The 25,665-nt window shown below is 34.1% G+C and overlaps 1 protein-coding gene across 4 annotated transcripts in view; it reads right to left on the reverse strand.

Annotated features, from left to right (window-relative positions):
• The window catches only part of CNTN1 (contactin 1), a 370,073-nt gene that overhangs the window by 57,552 nt on the left and 286,856 nt on the right, over positions 1-25,665 (reverse strand). For all 4 annotated transcript variants that reach the window (XM_007168319.3, XM_007168318.3, XM_007168316.3 and 1 more), the window contains 4 exons: positions 22,744-22,902; positions 12,022-12,171; positions 3,635-3,705; positions 783-1,017 (listed from right to left, as the gene is read on the reverse strand). In XM_007168319.3, the coding sequence (XP_007168381.2) occupies positions 783-1,017; positions 3,635-3,705; positions 12,022-12,171; positions 22,744-22,902 (615 nt within the window). The remainder of the gene's footprint in view (positions 1-782; positions 1,018-3,634; positions 3,706-12,021; positions 12,172-22,743; positions 22,903-25,665) is intronic.

The raw sequence follows: 25,665 nt of genomic DNA on the forward strand, positions 1-25,665 counted from the left end.
ATAATAAGGAAGTCTTACCTTTTTAAATAGGAAAATAAATAATAAAAAAAAGTGTAGCAGCTTAAATAGGAAATCATAGAAGTCAATGTAATTAAGGTTAATATTAAAATATGTATAATTTAGCAGAGATATATAAAGTCCTCCAGAAGCATGCTCAGTTCAGTTAAAGTTTCTAGAAAAACAAAGAGCCAGTATCTGTATTTTTTTCCCCCTGAATAGCCTTTCAGATATCTTTTTTTCTTTCCAAGAAAAAAATTTCAACTGGCTTTCTGACTCCTTTTTCATAGAATTATGCCTAAGTTCCCTTTAATGAAATTCTAGCATGCTACTGTAATGACCAAAGAAGTTACATAAATGATACAATACACAATTTTGAGTTAAAAGGAGAAATTTTATCAAAAAAAAGTGTATGTTAAGGCATTTGTAAAGTAGTGAATTTTATGAATGCACAGACATGCTGAGATTCCCATCAAGTCTGGAGAATTTCTGACTGCAAAATTGTAATCAAGAGTCCAGGAACAGGGGTCTAAGTCAAGGATTTTAGTGGAGATTTCCTAACTACCATAAACATGATCTAAAGGATGAAAGAGATTTTGGCAACGTTCCTGTCATTTAAATAAAGAGATAGACACTTTAATTTGGCTCAAAATTTAGTAACTTATTTACTAAATGCGTGGTATCTTAAAAAGATCTTAATAAGTAGGCCCAAAAGACAGCAAACAAAATGCCTACTGGAGAAACAGAATCCCTCATCAGGACAGTGGGGTCTTTCTTTCACCTACCGTCTTGCGCGGAGTGGATGACGGCTGTGAGGCTGTATGGTCCATCTCCTTTGTTGTTGAAAGCTTTGACTTTGACTTGAAATGCAGTGGAAGGGCGCATGGTCTCATCTTTATGAACGTAGCGGCCAGTATCTGGGTTGGTAACTGTCACTTTTTTCCATTCTTCCCCATCAAATGGCTTAAATGCCACTATGTAACCAAAATTGTTGCCGTAGTGGTATTCTCTTGACAAAGGCTGAATAGAAATTGAAATATTTAATAGGTTTAAACAATACGGTTAACATGGGGAAAATCCTATGCAAACAATAAATATGCTACACATGGAAGCATGCTTTCTGTAAAAACGTTCTTAGTTCATAAGTGAGAGCTGCCTGAAAAGGCCAGGGCACAAATGTGCTCCAACGTGTGGTGACTTCATTTACCAAATTCGTTATTTCTGGAACACCCCACGGGGGCTAAAACCTTGGGCTGCTTTTGTGGTTCTATCTCAGAAACACGGTCTTGAGAAAGCCAGGTTGCAGCACTTTATTTGAGCATACTTCATTATTTCTATCAGCACTCGGTGAATATTTCCTTAGTGGCCACTCTTCTTGGCACTGAGAGCAAAACAGACAAAATCCTGCCCTCATGAAATGAATATTCCATGGACAGATAGCGACCAGTACTCTGGGCTTTTTTACTTTCAGTTCCTTCCTTCTAGGATGTTTCCCATTTGTCAGAAGGTCCCTCTCTCACTTTCTTGAGGTTAAAAAGCCACTTGATGCTTTCCCTGGCCACAGGATCTGCCATTTCAAGACTCTTTCTGCAATAATCCATATAGAATCCCCCCACTTTATTTTTTCTCTTTAATACAATAATAATGATTTACACTACATATTTTACTTATTGTCTACTTTACTGTCTCTCTCCACTAGTATAACATAAGTTTCATGAGGGCAGGGTTATTGTCAGTTTCATTTACCTAGACTCTAGAACAGAGCCTCAAGTAGTATTTATTCAATGGATAAGTAAATGAATTTCTTCAGAGTTGAAAGGCTATGGTAAGACAGTTAACAATGTTCTGGAATATCTGTATTGTAACCAAGCAATAGAAACTGGTCAGAGGAAAAAGAATGCAAAAGGAGGAAGGGATAACATCGCACTCAGCTTTAGGAGGCTGGCTATGGGCCCCGTGTGACTCCAGTGCTGAAGTAAGAGCTCTGTTTTGCATTATTTCCTCAGAGTTATTATTACATAACAATTGCTCAATAAAGAAGTCTGTGTCAGCCCTAACAATCCATTATTTATAAATACCGACTCAAAGCAAGTTCTACTGAATATACATCATTTAGTCTTTTTTAGCCAATAAAGTAAATGTGCCCATTGTATATTGACTTTTTTCACCAGAATATCAAAGTTAAGGTGTCTTGAGGAAAAACCTTAACTAAATACAACACAGTAGCTTGAATATCCATAGGTTAAACAGGAATGCCTGTAAATGTACAAAGTTCAAAGGGAAAAGAAGTTGTTCTTGGTTGCACGATATAGAAATCCTGAAGCATGATCACAAGGATGTACAAAATATGATTTTACATTATTAATAGAATAGCCTAACATTCCCACCATAATTTAAACATTTTTTTCTTATTGATAGTTCTATACTTAATTTTTGCAATTTAGTAGATCAGAATTAGCTACGGAGTTTTCAAAAGTTAGTGATTCTCAGGCCCTAGTCTCAGAGAGTTGATTTCAAATTTTTGGAATAGGAATTTCCAATTCTGAATTTTTTGACCAGCTCCTCATCTTATTGTGAGGCAGATACCTACACAGTTTAAGAAAATCAAGCCTAAAGAAAGGAGTAAGATGTTAAAATTTTTCCAATATCTTCACTTTTGTGTGATACACTGACACTAAAACTGACAAATCATTTGAGATTTGAATGAAGAAAAGACAATTTTTTTCTAAATCTTACTTAAAAATGTGATTTAAATGCCAAGTATAAAATATGACTACAGAGCACAGAGTGAAGTCAATTTCTGCTAAATATCCATTTATTATATAAATCAATTTAACTCATGTAGAGAATAAAACCTGTCATTTTTCCTGTAGTTCTCAATCCTTTGGAGACTTAGTTGTGTTCTTTGACTTTCTGCAGTGATTAGATACTGAAAATATTTAACGGATACATAGAGCTATACAAAACTTGTTACCTAGATAAATGCCAGATATCTAATTCAGACAAATCTATGTTATCAAAGCCTTCCGCACCCTGAATATCTCTCTCACTTCAAAAATTCAGCTAAGATGCATTGTTTTCCAGACATTATAGTCTCTGATAAAAAGCTCCCCTTTGGGTCGTAAAAATTTAATATAATGTTTTGGACACCTCAATAACAAGTCATTTGGGGGGACTTCTAAGACTGACTAATGATAGATTACACATGGTGATGAAAGTAAGTCTCAAGTGAGAAAGCAAGCTCCAATTTAAAAACAGATGCTGATACAAAAGATTTTTTAACTGAATCTTTGGAGTTTTGAAAGTCCAGAGCAAATGTTATGAATTGCAATTGGGTTACTAGGCCACAGTGAGTACATAATATCTCTGGAATGAGAGAGTTGAATGTTTGTTTAATCTTTAAACCTACAGATACTTTAGCATCAATAATCTGTTTTGGTATAAGAACTGCACTAAGCCATAGTAAGCCAGGTAAAATCTGGCATGCATTTAAGAAAAAAAAATCATTTTAGTAATTTATTCTTGTTTAGGTTTGGGGCATTGTCTTCTATTTCAATTTATTTCAGGAAGCAAAATGGGTTTGAGATTAAGTGTAGGTAAAGCAGCCTATTAACATATGTAACTTCTTAGCACTTACCGCCCATGTTATGGTCAGTTCTCTGTTGCTTCCACCCCCACCTCCTACATCTGAAGGAGCCACATTAGGTGCTGAAACAAATAAACAAATAAACAAAGCTACAAATGAGAGGCCCTGTAATTATTTTCTGACATTAGAGTTCTTATTCACTTAGAAACTGTACATTTTTCTTTCACCAGGAAAGACAAGTTGCACACATGATCCACTCAGATATACTAACAATGCCACATAGTTGCTGTAATAATGTTTTACTGCCAAGAAAAGAATTGATTCAGTGCCATAGGAAATGTACTAGTTTCCTTCAACAAAGTAGTGAAGCAAATTTGCCTTCCCATCTTTTTTTTTCCTGTGTCTTTTTATTTAATATGGTTTTGAAAGATTAGACGTATTTTATTGGGAAAATATCTCACAGCTCGTTTTGAACTCTATGACCTAACAACTCACTGTTGTGTTAGTTTTATGCCTCAATCTACAAATAACTGTTAAGAAACGGTGCATGTGCATTAACATAAGATTATGTTTCCCTGAGATATTTGGAAACAGAAATCTAATGCTGTTATTATGCTCTTATTTTCAATGCCTAAATCTCTTCTGGAACCCTGTCCCATCAGTGACTCTAGTTCTCCCCTACTCCCATCTTTTTATATCATCCTTCTATTTTTCAGTCTCTACCGTAATGACTATCCTTTTCAGTCTCTCCAGCCTTAAAAATCATCCTGTAATACTGTTTTCCTCTTAACCTCACCCTTTCCTGTCACTGAACTGCAAAGAATGATATATGACTATTTTTATACTTCACTCCATAATCACTTTTTAACAACCCATATGTTTCCACTTCTTCATATTACTGAAATCACTCTCTCAAAAATCACAAAATTGCTTTTAACTACCAAGTGCAATGGCCTCTTTGCTTTTCTCCGAGTTATTCTCTCTCCTTTGAAGTCCTTCAAGGTGGGTGCTGTATCTTATCAGATTTGTATACTCTATCTTATTGTAGGCTTTACCTTATTGGATTTGCATCTAATTGGAGTTGTACAGATAATACTAAAGCATAGTTTGTTCCTGCACTCCAGGCAGTTGGAGACCAGCTACCCAGCTATACAGATGAAGACCGTGTTTTTATTGAGAACATACATTTTCCCACACAACCGCTGTGACTCAGTCTGAAATATCATTCCCGGCTCTCTTAACATTTTAAAGAACAGATGAAATGTCAGTTCTTCCATGACTCCCCAAATAGTCCTTCCCTAAAGGAAACAGTCACACCTTCTACAGAGTATTCATTTACTGAATTACAGATCCTAACAAGTAATTGTGATTCACAGATAAATACTTCAAAACTTCCTCTATGTTAGCCACATAAATTCTTTGCTGAACTATGTACATTAATTGCACAGAAACAAACAAAATACAGGCTTTTCTTTACATCTATAAAACTATATGGTTTCCTTTCCTGATTAAGAAATTAATGTGAAGTTTGAGAGATTTTATTTTATTATTCTATTTTATTTTATTATTTTATTATTTATTATTAACTGTCACCACTTGAGTGTTAGAAATTAAATTGAGTGCATGGGGGTGTTAAAAGGTAATTTACTTGTAGCACTTTAGATGAAATACATATTGAAGGCTGGGACATTAAAATACTGCTGGAAACCCTTTAAGCCCCATAACTCATATTCTGAGGTTAAAATTTTACATGCTATACAGAAACAAAGAACATGTTGTCTTATAATCAATGAATAAATCAAATTTTGTGTTTAAGTACAAATATTATGGGCACAGGCAAATAATTTCAAAAATAACTCTAGAATAATTTAATTTATTATATTACAATTTGTTGAATCAAATATTGCCTCCATCAGGACAAGTATTATTTGCAAAAGCATTTCACCATAATCCTTTTAATTATAATCAATATTAACCTTTGTTATTTAGAACAGAGCTAAAAATAGAGTATGTTTATGTTAGAGTGAATATTTTTCCCATTTCATCACTTTTAGTTTCAGGTCTAACACACTTCAAATAAGTAATTCAAGATTATTTTGCTCTTCAAAGATCATCCATTGAGTTCACGATGCTGAAAATAAGACAAAACAAAAGCACAGAAATAAAGGTAGCTATATCTCTTAATAGAGTGTTTTATATCTTACTTGGAATAATAGAGTGTTTTATATTTTAATTTTCTTCTTTAAGCTTTGAACGTTCATTTGTAGCTTTAGCAGCTAAGGGACATTTTTTCACAAGTGGAATTGGCATGTAACCTACATATTTGACATGAATCTGAGTACCTAACTACTCTGTATTTGTATTCAGCCCTGCAGAAACAGGACTTGGCCAAATACTGATTCCTTTCAGGGAAGTAAATCACCCTGAGCACAAGGAAGTTTACTTAACTTTAGGCTCCAGGGCATCTGACAGTGAGCAAAATAGACTTTCTCTTAACAATAAATTATTAAAAAGAATTTAAACAAATATTTAGGAAAAATACAAAATTCTTGAATTAACAATGAATAAACAATTAAAAATAGTGAGGCTTTTAAACTTGTCTTTTTGCCATGATTTCAGTCTAATAATGATTCCTTAATGATGTTTATAGGAAGGCTTTCGTATTTCAGTTGTAGATCTAAAAAATATTTAAAAAGAAAATCAAGCCAATGTCATGATTATTCTTTCCTATGAAAAGAAACTGTTGCCAATTTTACTTGTAAATTTGAATGCTTAAATAATTTGCATATAAGTAACATTTGGGGCTTTGGCGTTTTGTTTAACAATGTACAAACTGCCTTGTGACAAATCCTAAATTATAAAAATCATGGAGTATAGGAAGAAAAGCCCTTGATTTAAAATATATGGACTACACAGTTTTTGTTAATTATTGCTTTCCATTTTTACAGAAATAAAGTTACCATGAATGTAGCTTCTCATTTCAATTTGCATCAGAATTTTACTGTGATTTAAAACAAATTTTTTAGTAAGAGATTCAAAATGGTATGTAAGTAATGCTCTAGGGTCTAGATAAACAAAGGGATTAAAGCCTTACACCTGCTTTTATTCTATCTATAAATATATTTTCTTTCTGAAGAGTCATTAATAAAATCAAATGAACTGTATAATATTTGGATATTCAAATGAGTTCTTCATAATTCTTATGATCTCCTGCTCTGATGGTGGACCCAATTGCTAACATTCTTTATGCATCTACCATGTTAAAGTGATGCTCTTCCCAGGTAAAAATTATATACGGTCTGAAATAGTTCACAAAAACATTAATGTCTTTAGATCTTATCAGGCCAAAATTGTAGTTTGCTTATTAATCTGGACTGTGTTCTCAAACAGGAAAGTTAAATGGGCGTAGCATAGTAAATACGTTAACTGCTCAATAGAATGATAGTCTAAAGACAAGTCATCTGGGGGAATGTTTAGATGGGCAGAAAAGAATGCCACAAACTGAAATAAGCATAATGCATAGTAAATTTATTATAAAGAACCCAAACCGATTATGGATTTTTCACTTAAGTGAAAGAATGAACATTTTCTAGTTTATCTCAGTGTATTAAAAACAAAAGCATCTAATGCATATGTTAACCTTGTTTCAAACAAAACAAATTATATTTGGTAATATATTTTTCTAAATTTTAATATGCAAATATCACAGTAGCTTTGATCACTACTTTTCATTATCCTCTATTAACTTACAATTGCAAGAACCATCCTCTTTCCCTTCTTGTTCCTCTCTTTTCCTTCTATAAATAATTTTAAGCACCAATTATAGACACTGTGTTGTGTTAAGCACTAAAGTTAACAATATGAATAAAATCTGATTCCGGTCCTGAAGATGCTAATGTAGTAAAATTAAATATTACAACTGGTTTTAGTTCAATGTGTTAAATATCCCTAATGTGTTAAAAATCCCTAGTAAAAGTTTGCTGGATGAATGGATGAATGAATGAATGAATAAAAAAGCTCAGCTTACTAAAAGACTCATCTAGAACTTAGAAATGATTTTTACATATCGTACCTAATTGGATACTCAGGTCAGCACTTTAAAATAAATATACAGAAAAGTAGCATTATTCTCTTTTTACAAAAAAGGCGAATGAGTCCCAAAAGTAGTTAGTTAACTAGCCCAGGTCACACTACTCACATGTACAGAAGCTGCAACTTTAACTCAGGCCTCCTGATGGCTTAAAATTCTACACTCTTTGCTTCTTTAAAAAAAAAAAGAATTTTCTATTACATAACTAGTGACAGCTACTAACTTTAACATAGCACCTTACTAGCTATAAAACATGTTCTTAGCACCATCCACCTCCTTTATCAAACACATCTAAAAAATAAAAAATAAAAATAAATGACAGAGCTGAATAGCTTCATTAGACATGAAATTAAAGCTCTCTACATAGTATGAAAGTGCTGATTACAGTGTTATGTTATTTTTTCTCTTTTTCTTCTTAGTTTGATCTGGCAAATAAATGGCAAAGTTGTCAAAACAAACGTGAATGTACCATTTTAGGGTATTGACTTACCAACTGCACGTGCAGAGCTATTAGCTATGGGGGTATATCTTACAATGACACATCACTTTGAAGGATGCTTCTGTTATCTCTTATTTACAGTCAAAATTAAATGGGTTACAATGATTACAAACACATCTTCTAATTCTTCATTTGGGGCCATCCATTTTGTAATGCACTTGTCTGAAACCAAAGAGTATACCCAACTGTGCCTGGCAATCTTAAAATTAAGTAATTGGACAATTAAGGGCACATGCCTCACTAGATAATGTCCTGTCTTTTAATCAGTATAATGAGGCACAGGAGCAACCTTTCCATAAAATGGGAACCAGCCTTTATCCCACATAACATATGCTGGCATCTCTTAGAGAGTTGTTATAATGGTACATGATGAGACAAACATCCCCCTGTTTCAGAAAGTATTTTTATTTTTTTGTAAGGATAAAAAATGTAAATGTCCAATTTTATGAATATTCAATTTTTCAAAAACAGGATGAAATGAAAAACAGAAATTAAAGAGAAAGTCTGTTGGATTGTATTGTATTAAATATATAAATTATTCCTTTAAGATGATTAAAATTACATGAAATTATATGATCCTCTTTTATGTTAATAAAAATGCAAATATATTGCCAAAAGACGTGATCTATTAGACTAGACAATATTTTCTTATAAGCATATTAAAGCTTAAAATGAGCATTAATGGCATAATAAAAATTTTATTCAGCAAATAGTATACACTAGACAGCACTAACTTTGCTTTCCTTACATGTTTTTCATCATAAAAAAATTCATAAGATAAATAATTTCCTCTTAGAGGTGAGAAACCTGAGGCTCAGAGAGGTTAAGTAACATGCTTCTAATCACAGAGTTTTAAATGATGGAACCAGTATTCTACTAAAGGATCAGTGTCCCAGAGCTTTAATACTGCATATTGCCCTCCTAGAAAATTATTTAGGAATGAAGCTTTTAGAATTGCAAAGCCCTGAATTTGAATCCTAGCTCTGCTTCACATTAACCAAGTGTAATCTTGACTTCTTTGTCTGTAAAATTAGGAACAGTAATACCAGTTGCATAAAGTTATTGTGGGAATTAAGTGGAGCAATGCAAGCAGAGAGTTTAGCACTCTGTGATAACATACAGCAAGTGCATAAATGATAGTAGCCATAAAACTTGATTAATAAAGGATCCAAAAATATTTTCTTATGAAAGATTTACAAATGTATTAGAAGTTATAGGATTTATTTTTTCACAATTGAAAGAAAGGCATCATCTTATTATATCACGATTGGGCCAAATCTTGCATTGTGAATAAGACCGTTATCACTTCATATGTTTGTTTTGTGTCTGAAGGCTTTTAAGAGAAGTTATTTTCCAAGTACACTAGAGAGAGAATTAATTCCTTAACAAAATACCATTTGAGCAAACATGTTAGAGGTCATGCTTAATGAAGGTGATGCCAAAAGTTGTTAGTTAAAAGTAACAACCTTACCAAAATTTTAGGTTTGATATCACTAAAACAAATTTTTCCCAGCATTTCTAAAGATAAGAAGACATTAAGGTTGGAAAGTCTTCAGAGTTACCTACAAACTACAGGTAGCAAGCACATCAAAAAGTATTCTTATCTTCTAAATATGATACTAAATATAAATTATATTTATAGATTCACAGATGAAAGAATCAGATTGAATCTTTCTTTCTGAAACATGTTTTGCTGTTGTTGTTCTTAAAAACATATTTAATTTAATCAAATATACACTGAGATTTAAAAAAAAAATCCAAGTTATTATAATTCTGTCCAAATGATCAACTGAAGTATACTAAAGCAATCATTTTTGAAATAAATAATACATAATTTTTTGGTAACAGAGTTCCTACAATTTTTTGGTAACAGAGGGGAGGGTCTACTCCTATCATCAATGCCAGAGAAAGTATCTTCCCTCCCCATGAACAATGTTGTTTTTGGATCAGAATTAATTCATATTGTACTAGTCAACAGATCACAGAAAATTAATCAAGCTCAATGAGATAAAAAAGGCCTATATCTGACATAAGCATGTCATAATTTTTAACTGAAATAAAATCCTTTTGTTTGCTTAGACCAACTTGATCATTTAATATTTTTGCAATTTTATTTTGAAAATGAATACTTGTTATATCAAAGCAAGTGCATGATCTCTCAGCATGAATTATGTGGTTGAAACCACCAGTCAGATAATGTTCCTGTCAGCCAGTTCCTTTGTATTTTTGTTTTTCAAGAAAGGGCAACTGTGTTCAGTCCATCACACAGAAACTTCTATTACAAACATAGGAGGCTCTAAGGAATAATCAAAACCAAACAAACACAAGGATCCTGGCTATGTGGTATCTGTGTTCTCTAAAGCTGCAACATATATTACCTCCATATCCTAATGAGATTTCTATGAGGCAGAGAAAAAGGAACAATTGTTTTCGTTTCACAGGTGGATATACTAAAACAAAAAATGGTGTTTAAGTCATATCTAGCTCTGTAACTGAGAATGAAATATGAGCTTCTACTAGAACGTAAATAAAGGTTCATATAAATGGCTGTGTGTTTAGGAGTCCTGCTTGGGAAAACACCTTTAAGAGAGAAAGTTGAAGGTATCAGGTCTGTGTTTGAATTCTGAATCTTGCAAGTAGTTATATTAACCTAGGTAAACTGTTTAGTGTTTCTGAGTCTACTGCCTATTAATGAGCATTAGATTGTAATACCTACCTCAAAATATTATTGTGAGGATTAACTGAAATGTATCTGAAAATGCTCAGCACAGATCAGTATTTTAGTGTTTCTGTTATTCCTTTATTACAGAATCATCAGATTTATCTGATAAATTACATGAAACTTTAAGAGATCGTTTATTGATGGCAGTCTCTCTGAATAACTTGGCTTTAAAAACTAAAGACAGTACAATTCATAATTCTATTTAGAAGTTAGGCCAAGGAATTGATGTAGCCGGAAATGTGGATAAGTGATATTAAGATATCACAGCAGAATTTTAATGGCATTCTGTCATCCATTTAAAATATTTTCCCCCAAATAAAGCACTGAAGTTTGGCAAGGCACAGTAAAAATAAACTCAGAGAGTCTACAAAACATTTTCTTTTTCATAGACAGGGAATAATAAAGAAGAATTATTATTAGAATCAGAACAATATTTTTGCCTAGAAATTCAAGGGAGAAGGAAAACAGAGTGGGGTATTTCTTGTATAAAAGGCTATTAAAATGGAGTTGGTATTCAGCATAAAAATGTGAACCTAAATTGGAAGAATAGCCATGGTTAAGCTGTGATAAAAGAGCACATTTAGAGTGACATCTAATATTAAAAGAACACATTATAGCTATTTCTGAGATGCTCTGACTCCCCAGGTGGTATAGATCCAAGAGACCCCATCACATTCCCTCCTTGCCAGGCTCACCCTACTCTCCTGCCCATACCCTCCATCCACGTGGCTGTTCGGTTATCCATGTCTTTGAGAGATACAACAAACTGTGAGCCTTCTAAATCATGCAATCTGCTTAACCATGACTCTGCCCGGTTAAGATTCACAATTTACATTAAAGTTTATATTCTAAACACCAACTTCATTTAAGTGGTGTTCAGTGGATCATATAGTTGCCTCCATTTACCTCTTTTCCATTAATTATGTAAGAATATTCTAAAGCTTTATATTTTCTCTTTTGGTTTTTGACTGTCTTGACACAGAATGCACACACCTGTGCGAGATACATATACACACATTTTTTAGATAAATTACTTACCTCAGAGCATTATTTCCAAATACATTCAATTATATGCTAAAGTGTCACTGAATTTATATTTTAAATTTTAAAAAGTTTCTTCTACATACCAGCACCATCTGTTTTAATTTTGCTTGATGGTATACTGGGCTCTCCTATACCCAATGTATTGGTTGCTAGCACACGAAACTCGTATTCCATCCACGGGATTAAATCCACTGCTCTTGCTGCCTCCATATTTCCTTCAATAATCGGGGGATCTAAATAAAATAAATATTAAATAGAGAATATTAGTTGAGTAGCATCATTCTTATAATTCTCTATTTTTATTTTACTGTTTTGAGAAAATGGCACATGTTCCACTGAGTTGAAATAAAAATAAAAAGTAGGAATGACAAAATGTTAAGTTCAAGGGAGTAAGAGGAGAGGTCCTTAATAGATAACACGTTAGAAAGAGAGATATGCACATGTATCATTTATTTATTAAGTATAGGGTGGGAGCACTGAGATTCTGCATTTCTAACCGGCTCCCAGCTCTTGCTTCTGCTGCTAGTACACTGGCTACAACCTGAACAGCGAGGGGCTGAATTCTGAAGACAGAATCCAGAAAGATTTCTTGAGGCAAAGGTACAACTTGTGTAGTTAAAATTTTTATGGACTGCCACTGATGTAGTGTATGGGTAGTGAATGGTTTATTACTAAGGTACCTATATGTTTATATTCTTTTGTAGTTAGATTTTTAGATCTATACCCAAATCATTTGGGGCACTGATAATAAAGGTTATAATAATTCTTTCAGATTTATTAAGTATTTCTCAGAATTTATGCTACTAGATACTAACAGGAAAATTATAACTTAGGGGTAAGATATGTTCAAGATTGCTTATTTAATTGAGGTATGATAAAACATACAACCAAGGCAGGACTATACATTATTTTAAGCTCTCCTAAAATATTCTCACATGTGTTTTTAATAATTAACTTACACATACATATGCATGTAAATACCTGTACATCACTTATTGGAAAATGTGTTCCCTTAGGCTTATATATGACTCATTATCTTATTACTTAAGGAATTTTTATCTGGCACTGCAGACCATGAATAAATAGCTTTTTAAGATGCTGTACCCATCATCACAATAAATGTTAAGCATCCCAGTGTCCAGTTTCTACTTTTAGACAAATTCTTAATGGCTCAGACTATCCCATGCCTCACACTGTCATGTGTGGCACGTGTGGCATAACTCTCCTAGACACTAATTTTGCCATCCAGTCTCTTATTTTGTTAAGAATTTGTTTTATGCATTTGACATATATTTTTGACTTTCTGATTAAAAGTTTGGCTTTCCTTCTCCTCTGTTTTAATTCTGCCTCTTTATCTCCTGTTTTCTCTACCCCTTCCTCACACCAAATTGGGATTTGTTTGTCTTACTTTGTATACATAGGAAGTTATTTTAGGTAATTGGAAGAGGGAAGATGAAGTTTTGATTTGCGAAGGACTCTTCACGGAGAAAAGGAAAACACAGAACTGTTTGTATGACACTGGGTAGAGTGGCCCCCTTCTTCACTAGATACCTTTTTATGATTTTGAGCCTCCTATAGAAGGAGCCATTGTAGTGGCTTGAATGGTGACTCCCCCCACAAAAGATATGTCTATGTCCAAATCACCAGAACCTATGAATGTGACCTTATTTGGAAAAAGGATCTTGTAGACCATTTTAATTTTAAGACAAATTAAGTTAAGAATCTTTGGATAAGGTATCCTGGATTATCTAGATAGGCCCTAAATCCAATGACGTGTCCTTATAAAAGAAACACAGCAAAGAGACATATAAGAGAGTGAAATGTGACCACAAAGGCAGAAATTGAAGTGATGCAGCCACAAGCCAAGGAGTATTTGGAGCCTCTGGAAGCTAGAAGAGGCGAGAAATGGGTTGTTCCCTGGGATCCTTGGAGAAGGTGCAGCCCTGTCAACACCTTAGTTTTGTACTTCTGTTGTTTCAAATCATCAGATCTGTGGTAATGTGTTATGACAGACATAGGGAATTAATACACAGGTTTAGAGGCTGAAGCTGATGGAAATGTTTGTGAGTTTGTGAGTCTGGGGAGTCCAAGTAAAAAAGTATAATAAAAGGGTCAAGGAGGCAGTCTGGTCCTTGCTCCTGCTTCTTATGCTGCAAAACCCTAGCACCATTTAAATGCTTGAAGAATGGAAATGAGGGAACCATTCTAAAGGGTCCCTCTTGGCAAGGGCATGGTGTTCTCACGATGGTAAAGGCTACCCTGGGGCTTTTCCAAGCAGCTGGGCAGTCAACAGGTAGGGGCAGGTGAAGGCTGGGTCAGAACAGGAAGAGCCAGATGGATGTGCAGTGAAAACTGCAGCTGATAGACTGATTCTGAGCATGTATGAGGATCCAGTATGAAAATATCTCCAAACAAATGGAAGATCAGGAATATGTTCAAAGAGTAGAAATTCATACTTTACTACAGAAAACATTTGGAAGAATGGTGAGAGATAAAGAAAGAAAAGTCAACTGGAGTCATTTTAGGGTAGGTTTTAGATTCCAGATGAGGAGTAAGGCCTGTGACTAAATGAAGTCTGAGATGAAGAAAGGAAGAAGAATAAGCAGAAAGCCTTGGAGTTACAACCATGAGAAGACAGACCTCATTGAGAAACCCTTGACCCAGTGATGCAAACAACTTTCAAAAGGGGAAGCTGGAAGTGGATGTTAGGAAGATGGACTTCCAGAATGTACCTTCTGAATGATTAAGGAAGGAATTTGATATCTATAAGTTTTTGTTTTTTTTTAAAAAATATTTATTTATTTAATTTATGGCTGTGTTGGGTCTTTGTTTCTGTGCGAGGGCTTTCTCTAGTTGTGGCAAGTGGGGGCCACTCCTCATCGCGGTGCGCGGGCCTCTCACTATCGCGGCATCTCCCGCTGCGGAGCACAAGTTCCAGACGCGCAGGCCCAGCAATGGTAGCCCACGGGCCCAGCTGCTCCATGGCATGCGGGATCCTCCCAGACCAGGGCTCGAACCCGTGTCCCCTGCATTGGCAGGCAGACTCTAAACCACTGCGCCACCAGGGAAGCCCCGATATCTATAAGTTAATAATATATTCTACAAGGATAGCTAACAGTTGTGAACACTTCTCTTTTTAGAACAAAACCAATTATGATCATTCTTGTTAATACACATTAACATCAGTACTTATGAGAAGATAAGTATCTAAAACAAATAAATTTTTGGCATATCTTTATAATACCCCCTCTATAAAACCATTTATATAAGTAGTAGGGCTAACTTAGCAAAAAATGACTAATGCCAATCATTTTAGAAAAATGTATTTAGAATTAAAAATGGTTCTGTATCTGGCCTGCTTTCCTTCCCCAGAGGGGGACAGGACTTTGGACGCATACCACATCATAAGAACAGGGTTTAAAAGTTTGCTTTCTTACTTTTTTCCAGTCCAATCTTGAGCTCGGTAGACCATATCACCACTTTACAACTTGAACTTCAAGACCGGCTATGTCCATACCAGGACACACCTATAACATGTCTCTATGTCCCCCCTTGTTTGTTCCTGGTTATTATTTATGGACATACATATGTTTCTTTTACTTCTTATTCATGTTTGGGAACCACTCAGTGCCTGGTACACCTAGAATGATGTTTTGTAAGTAGAAGTACTTAATAAATATTTGTAAAAATTAAAAATAAACTACAAATACAAAAGTTGTGCTTATTTAGAGTCGACAATGTCTTAATGCAAGAAGCACAACCGTGTGTATAACTTTATTGTCTCCTTCAACCCTGAATCAGTCAGGCAACTGGTAGAAGAAAAGAGGGCACTCTGTTACCTTGTCCCACCACAAAATATCCACGCTCTATGGCTCTTATGCCTGTATTTAGCTCATAAATCATCCTGCCTTGTCTAAAGCAGAGGGTAAACCTCGTCTCCATCCTCTTAAGCTCTCTCCCACCCTCTTTAACTCTGAGTTGATCCTTTTCAATTTCTCTCCTCCACTGCTACTGTGTTTTACCTCTAGTACACATTTTTATGTATTTTATTCTGAGCCCTAAATGTCCCTATAAAAGGATTTGTACCTTCTCCAACCCCTTCAGCCCTGGTAGGAACTAGTGGATGTATTTCATTTCTCCAAAACCACCCACACAGATAGGTTGGAAGCAAAGGTCATCTTTGCTTTGGAGAGAGATTCTTGCCCCAAGCCAAATGCACAATAATCAGGAGCAGAGGGACTTTGTGTTCCCTCTCTTCAGCCAAGTTCCTTGCAACCTGTTTGCTATTCCTGGAGTCAGAAAGAGAGGAGAGTACTTGGCAAAGTAGAGGCAAGTACCACGAATCAGGACTGTGGTCTCAAGTTCCTGAGTTTTAACTGGGTCATTTCTGAGTCAGGCCACTTTTTACAGACAATCTCAGTTTTGGAAATCAGATTTTAACTGTACAAAGGCTGTCAGAGGCTTCTTTCTATAAAAAACTAAAATGTTGTATATTAACCTGGTAGGTATTTAAATCTTGGTTTTACTTCTAAGTGTAAATTTCAAGCAAAGGGATACAGAATAAGAGACATACTTCTTACTTTAATATTCAGGTCAAAAGACTCCCTTTAGAAGGTTTTATTTTGATAACCAGCCATGAGCACTAATCTACAGATCTATTTTCAAATACCTTTAGTCCATAAGGCTCAGAATAAAAAATATTCTGAGTATTCTTTGGAGGAAAAGAGAAGCAAGCCTCATGGGTATCCCAAGGCCAATAGTCACAATTGCCTGGCAACCATGCTTTGTGGTGCTCTGCCTTAAGACCACAACAACTAGTTCCCTGAGCAGCTTCAGAACTAGGCAGAATGACCTCCAGACTAAAAAGCAGATGTTTCAAAAATAACTCCAGGTAATATAATCACACCTGTTCTAGGTTCTTGGAAGTTGCCATAGTGAGTTCTGTTATTTCCTCTGGGTTTAAATACAGTTTGACTCCTTAGGATCCTCCATCTCAATCTAAAACCCAAGTATTTGAAACTACCCAGAAAGAATTATCCACTTGGGGATCTAGCTGAAAAAGCTGGTCCATTGTTTCAGAATGAAAATGGACAATTAAAGGCCTCTCTCTGGCTCTGACACAACTACTCAGTGTGATGTTAGAGGCTCTCGACCCAACTTGTAGATCATCTGGCAGGACTCAGAGAAGAGCCAGAGTTATGACAATGTTCCTTGCAGAGAAAGAGAATCGGATTGTTCTCTGAATTCCCAGAAAGTGTGATTCATTGATTCTTCTCTATGGAAAGTCTGCATGCTGCCTCATAAAAACCCAGAAGTTTATCTTTGAAATAAGAGCAACAAAAGTGAAGCTATGGAAAGGCAAAAAATAAAACAGTAAATTCTAAAATGTAAATCTCCTACAAGGAGCCTAATGCTTTTTCATTTTTTTAACCTATCAATTTGACAAAGATTTAAAAAGAAAATACTAAGTAAAGGTATGGTGGAAGAGACGCTTATATACTGTTGATTGGAATAAAACTTATTCCACCTTTCTACGGTGTAATTTTGTAGTAAGCTCATGGGCTTAAGCAATAATTTAACTCACAAATGTCTATTCTGAGGAAATAATCTAAAATTCAGAGGAACATTTATGTGCTGTGACGATAATTGCAGAAGATTGGTAACAATTAATTCTAGTGTTCCACAAGACAGAATTTTAAATATAAAGACACTTTTCTTCTCCTTTTTCAAGAACATATCTGAGGTTCTCTCAATTGCTCCTCATAGCACAGTTTCCAGGCCATTTTATTTTCTGGCCAACATTCCTTTTCCACACAAACACACACACACACATACCATCACCAACAATATTCTATAATTTTTCCTCTGAAAGTAGCAGCATAGAATCCAACACACATTCTAAATGTGACCTGAGCATCTTGTAGAACACCTGGAATGGTATCAGATTTCTGTTGTCCATCCCCAAAAAAGTTCCAGAGAAGTGATACTTACAATAGATTGTTTTAAAGATCTACAGTCTATTATTTCATCTCATTATTCTAAACTTAATCATTAGAATGTTGAAAGTTGGTATCTTTGAAAAATATTTACTGGACACCTTAACTAATTACCTGCATGAAACTGAATTTAATCCTATACCTTCTTTTTTCAGTGGACACCACAGTAAATAAGAACCACGTGATTTTTATTTCTGCAGTGGTTGTAAATTTTTTTTTTCCACTTCCACTTAGAACACAGTCACAAGAACTTTACTGACCAACTAACAGGAAGAACATGCAAGATAATCTACAAAATAATAGTTTTTTCAGAGCCCATTGGAGAGCTGACTTTGTGAAGAAATCTAATGAACTAAAGTCATCATCAGTAGAGTCATGGGGAGAGGAGGGTTTAGTCATAGACATTCACAAGAAAAAGGCAGTTTAACTTTTCATAGATATTTAAAGATAGAGTGCAGGCTGGCATGGCTATTTTGAATCCCTGGGAGCCCCAAATCAAGGAGAGGCCTTACCTGTTGACTAACTCTTTCTGTGTAGGCTTTACCAGATGCATTCAAGAAAGTTTGGAAGCCGGACAAGAGTGCTGAGAGACCACCCTTAAAGGCACAGACACCTCAGATCTGCTCAAATCTAAGAGCAGAGCAGGAAAATTGAGACCCTGCATGCACTCTGAGGCTTACACTGGATATAAGTGAGTGCCCATGTGCGGCTGGGTGAGTGGTAAGAGGGTAACAGAGATTTGCCTCCCATCTGAGGAGCAGGTGCTTTGGATCTGTGAAGTCTGAGGGAAGGATAGGAGAACTGAGGAAATTCTCCCCCACCGCCCCAGCACTCTGTGCTTTAGACTGATTATCAGACAACAGCTGTCTGGGGCAGGAGCAGGGGAGGAGCAAGAGCCCTCCCTGATGTCCAAGCTGGAGAAGAAAGCTGAAGTCTGATAGGAAGACTGGAAAACCTCCAGACATGCAATATGGTGGAAAGGTTGTGATCCTGTACTCAAAACACTTGAAGCCTGTATAGAACTGAATTTAACAGCAAAGCTCAGATCATCTCAGTGACAGATTAGATTGACTCAACCCTTGAAAGAATGACATGAATTTTCCTGGGAAAAAAACATTTACTCAGCCTCTACTGTTCTTTTACACACAATGTTTGAAAATCAATCAACATACACACACACACACACACAGTGTCCACAATCTGTGGAACACATCAAACAATCTAACATGTATTTCACTAGAGACCAAGAAGAGTGAGAGTGGGACAGAGGAATATCTAAAGAGTTAATGTCTGAGAATTTCCAAAGCTGAAGGACGATATCACCTCAAAGGTCTAAGATGCCAGTAAACTGCATCTGGATAAATATATTCTCATCAAGCTGAAAAGCAAATACAAAAAGAAATCTTGAAAGCAGCTAGAGAATATGGACACACTAAATACAGGAATATAAGGTAAAAAGAATAGTTGACTTCTTGTCAGAAACAATGAAGGCAAAAAGACAAAGACACTTTATTAAGTGCTCAAAAAAAGCAGCTTAGAACATATATCCAAAAAAATCACTTAAATATTAAAAGAAAACTATTTGTTAGTGTAAAAAAAAGCTGAAGGTCTTTGACTCCAGCAACCTGAAGAGTTAGACATGTTAAAAGAAGTTCTTTACTTAGAAAAATTATAACAGATAGAAATCCAGTTCTACAGAAAGGAATGGAAAACCCAGAAATAGAAAATATATTGGTAAATATGAAGGACTTAGAAACAGCTGTCAACCAAGAAAATAAAACTACCTTTTAAAACTGAAAGTGAAATATAGACATTCCTAGATAAACAGAAACAGAGAATTTGCTGGGAGCAGACCTGACTTACAAGAAATACTCCAAAAAGTTCTTCAGGCTGAAAGCAGTTGACCATTGACAGTAATTTGAAAAAACCATCCAAAAAAATAAGGAGCACTGGTAAAGGTAATTATGTAATTAGAAAAGTATAAATACATATTTCTTCTTTCTTCTCTTATCTGATTTAAAGGCCATTGTAGAGAATATCTATCTATCTATTTATCTATCTTTACCTATCTACTTATGCATCTACCCATACACATATACATATGTATAAATGTATATATATGGTGTGTGTATGTAATAAAATTGTGTTGTTGGGCTTACAGCATAGACAAATGTAATATATTTGACATAACTTAAAGGGACAGGTAGAAGCAAAGTTGTATTACAGTAAGAAAATAACATCAGATGATAATTCAAATTGACAGGAACAAATGAGGAGGATCAGAAATGTTAAATATTTAATATGTTACTTAATATAACAAACTATAAATATATACTTGTTTTCCTTTCTTCTCTTAGCTTCTTTAAAAGACATTAAAATTATAGAAAGCAATAATTTCAGCAGAAGTTTATTGAATTTGCAACATACATAGGTGTATAATATATACAATATAGATGTATGAATAATAATCCATAGCACAAAAAAGGGGCAGAATGGAATAGTGCTAAGAGTAACGTTTCTATATCTCACTGATATTGTTGGTAAAAATATGAAGTTTATTGTGATAAATTCCATTATACCAGGTAAGCTCTAGAGTAATCAGTAAGTTTTTATATTTAGAGAATTTCATTAAATTAGTTGAATTTTTACACTAGAAAATATTCACTTAATGCAAAAGAAAGCAATAAAGAAGAAATAAAAGGACATAAACAAATGAAACATTTAGAAAGCAAAAATACAGTGGCAGATATAAATTCAGCTACATCAATGATAATATTAAATATCAATGGATTAAATAATCTAATCAAAAGGCAGAGATTGTCAGACTGGATAAAAATAAGATCCAAATATATGCTGTCAACAGAAAATATACTTTAGATTCAAATATACAAATAGGTTGGCAATTGTAAAAGATATAACGTGCAAACAGGAACCATAACAAATTGGAGTGGCTATACTAATATTAGAAGCATCCTATTTAAATGCAACTCTTGCCTCCCCATCTCCCTTCTCTGTTGTTTTTCTGTATCACTAATCACCATGTGACTTATTATATATTTTAATTAGTTGTTTATTACCATCTCTCCTACTAGAATGTAAGCTCTTTGGAGGTAGGGTTGTGGCTTTTCTTTTGACTTTCTTTTTTCTCTCTGTTTTATTCACTGCTGGTCAACTATGTATCTAGGACAGGTTCAGGCACACAGTGGGAGCTCAATAAATATGTATGTAATGAATGAGCACTATGGGCTCTGATCTAGTTGCTAGGGATAGCACAGTGAACCAAACAAAAGTCTTTGCCCTCATGGAACTTAATTTATAGTGGAAAAAAATTTTTTAATGGGAAGCATATTTTAATTGAGCCATACGGTAAGCAAATGTGGTAAGCATGGTAAGCACTAATGGAGATGATTGCAATCATTATTCCTTTTTCAAAGCCAAACCAAATTTTAACCATATGCTTATTTATTTCATTTGCTCTCTAGTATCTATAATTAATGTAAATTTGGCTAGATATTTATTATTATCTATGGTTTTATCATTATCATCCATTTTCATTCTATTTAGAGAAGTAGAAACTGCTCATGCTTTATGTTTATCAAATATCTAAATGGTTTTTAAAATTGTTTTTCAAAAGGTCTGATTTTGCCAAGTATATTTACAGATAATTCTTGCACTCACAAGCATAATGTAATAGAAATGTTTCACTTGTTTCTAATTCATTTGAACTTCATACACTCATGTGGAGAATTACTTAATGCTAAAATATATCCTAAACCCTTGTAACAGATTTCAAGTTTATATTTCATTTATTTCCCATGATAGGAAGAAATTATCAGAAAAAAAAAGGTGAATCTAAATTAAAACTTTTCAGGGAGCAATACAAATAAATTCTGTTACGTTAAGATTAAAGTGAGCAGGTTTAAGATATGCTGGGATTAATTCTTTTTCATTTTTTAAAAAAGAGGAACCTTCTATTCACTTTTGTCTTTTTTTCTCCCCTCTGGTGACAACTGAGGACATATTTCTATGCCTCTTCTTTATGCATGTAAAAGAAATTCTGACAACTGCAAGTTTGGTTAAAAATATTGTCAACAATGACAAAGATAAACAGGTTATTTTATCAAAACAATCCTCTATCTTCTTTCATGTTCTAGGAGAAAATACACTGATGTGTGATATTTGAAGACTAGTGATGACAAATGGCAATGGTAATAACTTATACACAGGGAAAAGTACCCACTTGCTCTTAATTAGTTTTTGTCTGTTAGAAAATCTTAATATGAGAGAAAAAAAAAAGGTTGAGGTACTAAACTTCTTTAAAAACCTGTTTTTGAGGAAATTCAAGCCAGATAAGAACATATTCAGAAAGTTAAAAGTTATGGTAGTAAGATTTAGGTGCTTAATCTTTATGATCAATTGTGTCTTTTTTTAGAATGCAGAACTATAGTGCCTATATAATTGGATTAAAGGGGTCATAAATAATGTTATAGATGCCATTTGCTAAATCCACCTTCCTTATAATTTTTTCCTAATACATCTTAGACTTAACACATAGCTCAAATAAGAAACCCAGGAGACCTCTCTTTGCTTCCCCATTATAGATTAAGACATACTGCTTCTTCCCCTATAACTTTAAAACATTTAGTTTGCTGTGGTTTTCTTTACTACTAAAACATTGAGATTGTTTGTTTTAAGAAAATTTTCAGGGTCGATGATAAAATTCTTAAAACATCCAGGTTTTTTTGTTTGTTTTTGACGCAAGAATTCATCTCAAAATATGAACAGATTAATCAAACAAATAAAACTCACCCGTCTTTGCATCTTTCCAGTCATCTGAAAGAAGAGTCTTGGTCTGGATAGTGTATTTAGATATAGGACTATGATTGTCTGAACCACGGCTCCAAGTAAGTCCCACAGAAGTGGCCCTAATGTCTTCTATTCGCAGACCACCTGGAGGGCCTGGAGGGCCTGGAAAGAAAATTTGAGTAATGAATCAATGAATCCCAGCTAATGAATTAAGTGCACATTAGAATACAAAAATGCCCTCTTTGCAATTAATCTAAAGAACATTTACACGATGAAATCAGTGGTGTCACATTCCACCTAACATAAACTATAAGAAGCAGTAATAATGGTATTTATGGTTTTTACTAAATGATTTCATGATGTCTCTTTTTATGAAAGGAGATAAATTCTGTCCTTTAAAAATGGCGTTATTATTATATCATACATACGATACTCTTTGACTCATAAAATGCAGTTGACATCAAAGGAACCTGACATAACCGATTGTAGCATAGCGATAGTTAATGAATGTTTGCTGAATGCATGGGTCAGAGCTGACAGTACAGTCCAGATACGAGGATAGTCAGTCGTATGTTTCATTCTGTCTACCCAAAAGGAGGCAGGACATGTAACTCTAAATGTTATAGATAATTTATGTTACTTGGAGTAGAAATTTCTGAGAATGATTGTATGTACCATTTTGGATAATACATTTCATGTTAGTTAAACTAATAGAAATAAATGATATTAAAAGAAATATTTCTATTTATATAAAATGTAGAAAACAACTGTCAATTCAGGTATACGAGGAATGATCTGAAAACATCAAATAATATACTGAAGAGTCTTAGGCCAGAAGAATTATTACTGCAGAACATAACACAATGTTAAAAATAGGCTTTCAGAGATGCTTCATAATTCAGTATTAATATTATTCTCTAAACTGAGAACACCGTTCTGGGTGGTAGAGATGACAAGATAAATGAGACATAAGTTTTAGGTTTTGAACAGCACTTTGTCTTGAAAAGGGTGAGTTGGCCCGGTAAATAAATAACAGTAATAGACAGTAGTGAATGCCAGGATTATGGCATATATGGTATACAAGATACTTATACTTTGCATCATGATTTCTTCTTTGTAAAAATGTAAAAAAAAGTCCTTTAGGTGGTAATGTGGCATCTATCACTTACAATGCTAAAGAAGGCTCTCAGTTGCCAGAGAACTCCTAGAATAGACATTTCAGACAATGACATCACTTGTTTTCTTTGCACCAGAAAGGAGGCCATCCCCAACTGAATTAGGCATAGTGAATATAATAATCAACAACTTTGTTAAGTGGCAACTTTTGTTGTTGAAAAAGTATTAAATAAAACAAAGTTTTAATCTTTTAGCTGAAAATAAGTGCCTTCCTATTTAAATGTCAGATCAGATGCTTTGTCTACTTGGCCTTTTTTCTCCACATGGGCTTTGGTCTTTGCAAAGGTATAGACAACACTGCAAACCTTTACCAATTTCCTTGAGGTTGGTCCCAAGGAGGAAAACGTGTGTGTAGATCAACACAACTGCATTACTACTAATATTAAAATAACACAAGACACAGCCTATTGATGGTAGTAAATTTTATTTGGAATTATGTAACAAATTAATAAAGGTAAATAAATTTTTGTAAATGTATAATCTGTAATATTATTCTTATACTTCCTGATGTTAATTAAAAGTAATAATAATACACCATCCACAATTAATGAAAATAGCCACATAAATTATATAAAGCACATTTGATATTCAGAAAGAACACATTGTATTTTTCATATGTAAAAACCACATTGAAATACAATGCATATTCTTGATCAGAACCACGAAGTTCCTTATTTCACATGAAGTATCATTCCAAGTCAATTACTGAGTGGAATATTTCAGAGTATTAAAATTAAAAATTAGAAATGAAATATAAAAAATATAAATTTTAAAAGGAAGAGAAAGTCTTATACTGAAGGCATTCAGACACTTTTTCTGAGAATAAAATTATGGCATTCAGAAAATGTTAAAGGGAATTTAAGACAAAATTGCCAAAGGTTAGTCTTTTACCATTAAAGTGAAAATCATTTCCCTGCTATTATTCTCTGAAGTTCTTTGATGGCAAATGAATGACCTTCGCAAAGTCAGATTAAAGTCGCGTACAATTAGTGTATCTGTTGGGACATTATATGCATGATAATTTATCCAGTCACCCATTCACTGAGGAACAATATTGTTGAGCAAACGATTGTAATTATACTTATGCATTTTTTTCTCTGATATATGCCTGGCCTATAGTGAGTTCTTAGTAAATATTTGGTGAAGACATAAATAAATTTAACACATTGACCTTCAGACAGTTCTGTAAACATAACAGTCATCCACAATACAATCTGTATTGAAGTACTTTATCATCATAAGAAGGTGAAATTGAGAAAACAAATGGAAAGGAGTTGGTTGATATTCCCAAAACCACCTTGTGGCAATGTTATTTGGTAATGGTTCACTTTGATATAAAGTAGATTTTTCCATCTAGTAATTAACTACAAATATCCCCCAGAAAATACCTGAGAGAAAATATACTATTAAATAGCAGAGATTTTAGAGTTAAAAAAGGCTTGACTTTAAATCCAGTGCCTTGATTTATCTTGGGCAAGTTTCTCAAATTTACTAAACTTTCATTTTCTCATCTATAAAATCAGAATAATAAAAATTGACCAGATAGGATTGTTGTTAGGATTGAAATAAAATCTTTAAAGAATGTAGTGTTAGGCCTGGTCCACAGGAAGTCCTTAGTAAATTTTAGCTATTAATGTTATTACTGTTACACCTGTAAGAGCTTTCTGGGCATCTGAGCGATAGGACAGGAGTAATACTTGTTAATAATTAACAGGGATTTGTTTACCAGATTGTTCATTTATCACTTGT

This window comes from Balaenoptera acutorostrata, chromosome 11 (genome assembly GCF_949987535.1).
Source record: "Balaenoptera acutorostrata chromosome 11, mBalAcu1.1, whole genome shotgun sequence".
NCBI classification, from domain to species: Eukaryota; Metazoa; Chordata; class Mammalia; order Artiodactyla; family Balaenopteridae; genus Balaenoptera; species Balaenoptera acutorostrata.